The 7,050-nt window shown below is 41.8% G+C and overlaps 3 protein-coding genes across 4 annotated transcripts; 1 reads left to right on the forward strand and 2 right to left on the reverse strand.

The window, feature by feature from the left end:
- Positions 1-71: 71 nt before the first annotated feature.
- Positions 72-1,446, reverse strand: LOC109542316 (26S proteasome regulatory subunit 4; the record flags this gene model as incomplete). Its single annotated transcript, XM_048668769.1, is given in 5 exon segments — positions 72-182; positions 249-472; positions 531-683; positions 737-1,217; positions 1,276-1,446. Coding segments are annotated over 5 exon segments (972 nt in total), but the record flags the coding sequence as incomplete, so codon positions are not given.
- A 926-nt stretch (positions 1,447-2,372) lies between these two features.
- Positions 2,373-5,017, forward strand: LOC125505282 (activating signal cointegrator 1-like). Of its 2 annotated transcripts, none has more exons than XM_048668767.1 (8): positions 2,373-2,677; positions 2,733-3,150; positions 3,206-3,258; positions 3,317-3,566; positions 3,630-3,841; positions 3,900-4,021; positions 4,078-4,275; positions 4,327-5,017. In XM_048668767.1, the coding sequence occupies exons 2-8, from the start codon at positions 2,776-2,778 to the stop codon at positions 4,389-4,391; spliced, it is 1,275 nt and encodes a 424-aa protein (XP_048524724.1). In that variant the 5' UTR covers positions 2,373-2,677; positions 2,733-2,775; the 3' UTR covers positions 4,392-5,017. The 2 variants fall into 2 exon arrangements, with proteins under 2 accessions (XP_048524724.1, XP_048524723.1); XM_048668766.1 differs by having other exon boundaries at positions 2,373-2,570.
- LOC125505283 (putative phosphatidate phosphatase) lies at positions 4,464-6,412 on the reverse strand (the record flags this gene model as incomplete). Its single annotated transcript, XM_048668768.1, is given in 2 exon segments — positions 4,464-5,223; positions 6,236-6,412. Coding segments are annotated over 2 exon segments (285 nt in total), but the record flags the coding sequence as incomplete, so codon positions are not given.
- Positions 6,413-7,050: the final 638 nt, after the last annotated feature.

The raw sequence follows: 7,050 nt of genomic DNA on the forward strand, positions 1-7,050 counted from the left end.
CCTAAATTCTAACAAAAACGACGATATCGAGCCGAAAAAAATGAAATACTTAGCGCGTTTAATTCAGTTACCTTTACGTCGCCTCGCGAATCGAAACCATCCAGCTGATTCAAAAGCTCCAGCATGGTCCTTTGAATTTCGCGCTCTCCTCCTGAGTTTGAGTCGTACCGCTTCGTGCCGACCTGCAAAATTGCGATTAATTAAACCGGCAACTTACTAATCCTCAATGGATGTATAGAGTAACCAACCGCATCGATTTCATCAATGAAGACGATGGACGGTGCATGTTCTTCAGCCACTCGGAACAACTCGCGAACCAGCTTGGGGCCATCGCCCAAATACTTCTGTATCAACTCAGATCCAACCACTCTTAAGAAGGTCGCTGACGTCTGGTTGGCCACGGCTTTAGCTAGTAGGGTTTTGCCAGTTCCAGGTGGTCCGTAAAGAATCACGCCCTTCGGCGGCTTTATGCCTGCAATTGAGTGGGAATGTGAAAAAACGTATTTTCAGACGTGCATGTTTGATCCTACCCATCTCCTCGTAATACTCTGGATGGGTCAACGGCAGCTCAACAGACTCCTTGATTTCCTGAATTTGGGTATCCAACCCCCCGATATCTGCGTAGGTTTCCTGGGGGGCTTTTTCTAGTTTCATCACAGTCACCATAGGGTCGGTGTCATCGCCTAAAAGATTGGGGCCCTGAGCGGCTGATGTTCACTTTTTCGGCGCCATTTACCTAACACTCCCACCACAGCGTGCACCTTATGGTTCAGCAATACTGAACATCCAGGCTCCAGCTGGTCCTTGTCCACAAAGGACAGGATGCTGACGTAGTGCTCACTGCCCACCGATGTGGACACAATCGCATGATTGTCATCGATGATTTCCTCCAGGTTGCCCACTGACATGGGGGTTCCTCTCAGATCATCCACCTTAGATCGCTCCTCCTCGTTCTTCTCCTCCTGGGGCTTGAGTCGCTCCTGGTTGCGAATGAACTCTTCCTCCATTAGTAAGTAGTCCTTGATTCTTTCCATTTTCAGCAGCTTCAGCCTGCACCTGGTGTGAGGGGTGACTGCAGGCAGCTTCAGCGCGGTATCGGGACCCTTAGTGCGGCGCTTCTTCTTGCCCACACGGGTGGGAATTGGGGGCTCATACTTTTTCTTTTTGTCCTTTTCCTCTTTCTTGTCACCTCCACTGCCGCCTGACTGGCTTTGACCCTGCAAAGAAACACGTCCAGGAAGGTTCATTAACGCTGAAAATCCTCCATTGTCTTACCATTTTCACTGATTAAACTTCACTGTTTCACTAAGTTTCCTCGGGAGTTTTTACAAGTCATCGACAAAACATTGGAATCACTGACTTTGACGGCTAGGTTTGGGTTAGGATGCAAATTGAACCATCGCTTCGAACATTCAACATAACCCCGGTTTTTAGTGGCTACGTAGTTATTTGCAGCGCTCTTACGGCCGGAGCGACCAAACTTTCAATTTAGCGCCATATTCAATTTTCTTTTACACTTTTTTCAAGTTTTTAACGTGTTTAGCAGGTAGACCTACCGTCAAAACGGTAGAACTGGCAAGCCTGGACATAACTTCTTCGATCAGCCGACAGACGCGACAACAGCGCGCTCACGGTCTGTCATTACAAGAGAGTCCTCCGGCCAGGATGCCAGGTCTACCGATTTTTCGGTAGATCTACCGATTTGTCAAGGAACCTACCATCTACCGATACCATGCAGATTTCTACCGAAAAATAACAAATTAAATTTAAAAAATTATCCGTGGATTACTTAAAATAATATAACATATTCATTCATGATCAAAGTACGTTGGTAATAGCAGACATTTTATTTGAAAGTTCTTTTTCAAACTTGAAAATGAAGAAATTAAAAATATTGAAGAGTTTTGGAGCCAAGTACAAATATTGAAATATGGAGGTGATACATTCATGTTTCCAATTTTAACCAATTTTATTTGTAACCTGCTTATTGTACCTCACTCATCAGCCAATGTTGAACGGATATTTTCCCAGGTTAATCTAATGAAAACTAAGTTGAGAAATAAGCTAAAAACGAGTACAATTTCATCTTTACTTCACACCAAAAGATATATTGGTAGCGACAATTGTCATAGTTTTGAAATTGAAGATAAGTTTGTGTTATCTATGAGCGATAAAATTTTATATAAGGATTATTTGGAAGACAATAATTGAAGCGATATTTTTATTTAAAATAAGTTGGTAAAATTCGATAAAGCCCTTAATAATGAAAGAAAAATGAATCTACCGATTTTCTACCGAAAAGTGTCGAGCTTATCTAACGAAACTCGATTTTCGGACCTGGCAACCCTGCCTGCGGCACAGATTATCAAACTATTCCTCAGGTCCTGTGTAGACGTCAGTTTTGTATTATGTCAGTAGCAGAGACGTATTAGTTTAAAATATAAATTCCTTAATTATTGTGATTAAGTGATTTAGTTGGAAAGTGATAGGCGAATCATGGCTAACAATCAGCAGGTCGTGAGCAGCCTGAAGGTTATATTGGGCAGCAATGTAGAGTCAAATATAATTGCGTGAGTTTTACACGGTTTCCCCAAAGGATTTTCCTCAAAAACAAGCCAGATGGTGGATACAAGAGCGATTTTACAGGGCCATTCTCTTAACGTTTGAAATTTTCGATGTAATGTCTGTTTCACACCTTCAATCATCTAAAACAATCAATTTTCTCCACTTAGATACATCTGCTCGATAAAGAACGAAGAAGATTTTGAAGAATTCATGCACAATATTGTCAACAAGCAAGAGCCCGCCCATGTGAATGCATACAATGCAATAAAAAATGCAATTTTCGGCGGTAAAAGTAAAACGTTAATGCAGAAGCAACAGGAAAACGCCAAGAAATCCGCAATTGCCAGTACAGTGGAGTCGAATGAAAAGGGCAAAACTCCCGCGCAAAGCGCCAGTGGGAGCAAGAAAGGCAAAAAGAAGTTCAGAGATATCAAGGAGTTTCAGGAAGAGAAAAAGGAGAAAGAAGGCCGACATGCCTGCGATTGCATGGGACAGGAACACGAGTTTATGAATAACTGTCTGCAATGTGGAAGGATCCATTGCTTCAAAGAAGGCCCTGGGCCCTGTCTGTTCTGCGGCAATCCAGTATGACCAACGCAGTTCACCACGCTCAGCCCCATTTATATAATCACACTTTCAGATATCAATCAGAGGTGAAATTCAAAGCAGCAGCAACGCCAAAGCGTTGGCCAAGTGAGTGCTTCTATCAGCGCTTTCTCCTGGTTCTTCACCGATTCTGTCTTCCTTCCAGGCCCAAATTGAACAAAGTCTTTGATGACGACAACGACTACTTCAAAATGAAGGGAAAAAAACTGGAGGGCAGCAAGCAAAAGATGGTGGTGGCTTTAGATTTCGCCAGTCGGCGAGTCATCGAAAGCACGCAGGAAGATATGAAGCTCAAGCAGCTTTTATTGGAAGACTCCATCCAGCATTTGAAACGTGTTGAGGAGGTGTACAGAAACATCCAGAAACGGGATCAGCGCTCTTTGCCAAAACACCATGTAGGAATTGTTCTTTATTATTATAAATATTTTGAGCCGCTGTAAAACATCACTTTTTTTCAGGACGGCAACGACGAGCTGGTGGATCTTCTGGTTCAAATGAGGCACAAAAAGCCCACAGAACGCGAAGATCTCGGGGAAGAAGACAGCGCGATGCCGCTGATCCGTTACAACACCAATATTCTGGATGAAGATCTCATTGCCACTGTAGATCAAGGGTTATGCATTAGTCTACACCAGCCATATGCCAGCTTGTTGGTTGCCGGCGTTAAAAGGCAGGCTTTCTTCATAGTTTATAACGCAACTCGTTAATAAGAACAATTTTTGTTTTAGACATGAGGGTCGGGTGTGGCCTACAACTCACCGCGGTCGCTTATGGATAGCCGCAGCTGCCAAGCAACCCGAAGAAGAGGAAATTGCGGCCCTGGAAAACTTCTACAGAGTCTTTTATAATGGTTAGTTCCGCATCACCGTTTTTTCTGCAGTTTCGGGAATTCGTTCCGTTTTTCAGATACAACTTTGAGATTTCCCCAAGAATATCCGACTGGTTGTCTCTTGGGGTGCGTGACTGTGGAAGATTGCTTGGACCAAGAAGCGTATAAGAAGCGATTCGGGGATAACGAAGAGTCCACTAGTCCATATGTGATGATTTGCAGCAATCCGGTCATTTTGCCCATCTTCTACCCCATTAGCGGAAAGCACAAAATTTGTAAGTAGGTTTCATCCAGATTTGTCTAATTTAAAATGCATCTAATTCTAGATCCGCTCGACGCTGAAATGCATAAGTGTGCAAAAATAGCCCTGCAGCACGCAAAGTATATTTAATACACACTAGTTAATTACTGCGTATACCTAAACTCCGTTTTAAAGCTCTAAGGGGATTGAAACAGTACCACGTATTGCAGAAGACAGCTATATGTTAGTATCTAAAGTCAATGTATGTGGCTAAATTTACAGCTTGTGGAGGTATGACTTAAATAATATCACATGAAAACATACTATTAAGTAATACTTAAGTAACGTTAAGCAGCACAAGTATTGCCATCAGGTGGAAAAGTTCATTTATTTGGTGAACACATTGCTCCTTTGGATATGTTCTTGAACCAGTTAAGTAGCGTATAAGCGATGAAAAACGAAAACTAAGCTCTCTTGTGGACGCGACATTAAGTGAGCGTATTGCCCTTGAGGGTCTAAAACCTCCTAAAATTAGCAAATTTCGAAGAAATTCTACTTGAACGTTTCAACATACACATACAGATCACAGCATTGGGAAAGGGTAAATTTATATACAAATCCTTCAATTAATACTAAGTATTGGCAGTTTGGAAAATCAATGTTCACATCGCCAGAAGACTCGATCGCTGCCTGCGTGCAGCTACTTCTAGCTACCAATTATTCAAATAAATACATAAATAGGTTCCTTTTCAATAAATCCTAACCATCTATATAAATTGGTCTTTGTCTCAGCGTTTGCCAATGTAAATTGCTGATCGAAATTGTCGCACCTTCCATCTGCATCCTTAATTGATAATCGGGCTACTTAAATATATTATACACCGATTGCTGTGGTCCTATTGTTGCCATGTCCATTTAATTCGGAATGTTCTGAAGATTCACTCGGCTCTTTCGACGCGAACAGAGTGGAAAAGAAGCGTGCCTGAAAAAAACTCAACATGTATAGTTTGTTGTTAGCTAAGGTTTTTCATTTTTTAGTTAAAAGTGTGCAAAATCTACAGTCCCAAATGTCCCAAAGCTTCATGTAATCGATCCAGCAAAGATGTGCGATCAATCGGCAATGAACACGCTTAGTGTGTCCCGTACATGGCAATAAATCGCGCTCATTTCACGAAATTCGTCGTGTAAAGTCGTGTTTTACACCTCGTTGCTGTCTTCTTGGAACGATGGTGCATGCGATTAGTGCCTCAATTTATTGCTTTTGCGACGTTGGGATACGGAATCGTTCATATCGTTGGACCTGTTAAGTATTTTAATTAACAAGCCTGGCTGTTGGCTGATTTTCCTCAGAAAGAGCGGCACATTTGGAATTTGAAGCCGTCTGTTCCCATGCAGGAATCGCGCCTCTAATCAATCAATTAACTACCGCGAGGTAAAAATGAACCAGTCGCAGACTAGTTGAGTAAACACCTTATCACTTTTTGTGTTGTGGCGATAGCGATAAGAAGGCAAACAGAACAGCCGAGATTTAAAGATTAACTTGACGAATTGGGGAACAAGTTGCGTAGGTTGGCTGTGCTGTGTGATCAAGCAGTTATTAATTAGCACAAAGCTGAGTGTTAAGGACAATCCAGTTGAAAGGGCAATCGAACAATGTTCACAAAAACATTCAATTGCCCGTCCAATTGATATTCTAAACCTGATAATAAATACCTTATGAGTATCAAGTCAAACGCACCTAATGCATGATTGTGCTCAGTGTAATTTAGATCGGTATGTACGTGTCTCTTAATTTAACGTCGTCGGCCCGATATCGTGCAAAGTAAATGGCCTGCGAAATTACAAAATTGGTTAGCCACACTCCACAGATCATCCACCATGTAAAGAAACCGCTTGTTAGCTAGCTGCAGAAGAACATTCCTCCTTAGTCCGGGCTAGTTTGCTTCAATAGTTCATGCAACTGAAAGCAAGAGCGTGAGATGCGCTTCACTCACCACTATCCAAGCGATGATGGTGCCGAGCAGAAGACCGCTTAGCACATCGCTCCAATGATGCTTATAATCGGACACCCTGGTCATGGCAGTGAATACTGAAGAAAGCACAGCCAGGAACTGTAAAGTGTGCTTCAGGAGCGTCGATCCGTCCCAGGTCAACCGCTTCTGAACGTATATCTGAAGCATAACAGTTTCGGGATATTTAAACAGAACGCGCGAGTTCAAAGTGTTCATATGTTGGCAAAAATTAACAAAATTATTTTACGCCCCTGGAAGTGTCCCCTTAAATTCGAGGTTATGATTTTCGAATTTGGATCTGTCATTCAACGATTCCTGTCAAATTTGTCGTTTGTCCTTGTCTATCTTATTGTCACTTTGTGTATCCTTCCATTGCTACCGGATTTTTAAATAATTACGAAGCAACAGGTATTTGCGCAATGTCAGATTACCTTAAAAAACATTGTTGCCGTTTTTCTAATACCCTTTTTGCTGAAGGTGCACTTTATATCTGGCGGATTTCGGCGCTCTTTTTAATTTGCCCTTAAAGCACACTTAACTAAAGCACATTCAAAGAGAAAAAATGCGGATGGTCCATAAATTTGCAGAAAAAACACTTACAAACTGTTGAAAATGATGTGCAAAAGAACCGTCATTTATCGTTGAAAACGCGATTAAGAACTAATAATCGATGATTCGACACACAAAATTTGACCTATAATCCATTGCAATAAAGTTTTTGCAAAATTTTGAAACCTATTTCAAACCTCATAATGTCGTTGCACGTTAATAGTCAGATACCAGCTGATAAATTGGAC

This window comes from Dendroctonus ponderosae, unplaced genomic scaffold (assembly GCF_020466585.1).
Source record: "Dendroctonus ponderosae isolate FM_Combo_2020 unplaced genomic scaffold, Dpon_F_20191213v2 Dpon_F_20191213_760, whole genome shotgun sequence".
Classification (NCBI taxonomy): Eukaryota; Metazoa; Arthropoda; class Insecta; order Coleoptera; family Curculionidae; genus Dendroctonus; species Dendroctonus ponderosae.

What these genes read in the sequence shown, in the direction of transcription:
- LOC125505282 (XM_048668766.1), top strand. Translation starts at nt 2,497, where the DNA reads ATGGCTAACAATCAGCAGGTCGTGAGCAGCCTGAAGGTTATATTGGGC. An exon ending in GTAGAGTCAAATATAATTGC is followed by an intron (nt 2,571 to 2,732) that starts GTGAGTTTTACA and finishes TTCTCCACTTAG; the next exon opens with ATACATCTGCTCGATAAAGA. An exon ending in TTGGTTGCCGGCGTTAAAAG is followed by an intron (nt 3,842 to 3,899) that starts GCAGGCTTTCTT and finishes TTTTTGTTTTAG; the next exon opens with ACATGAGGGTCGGGTGTGGC.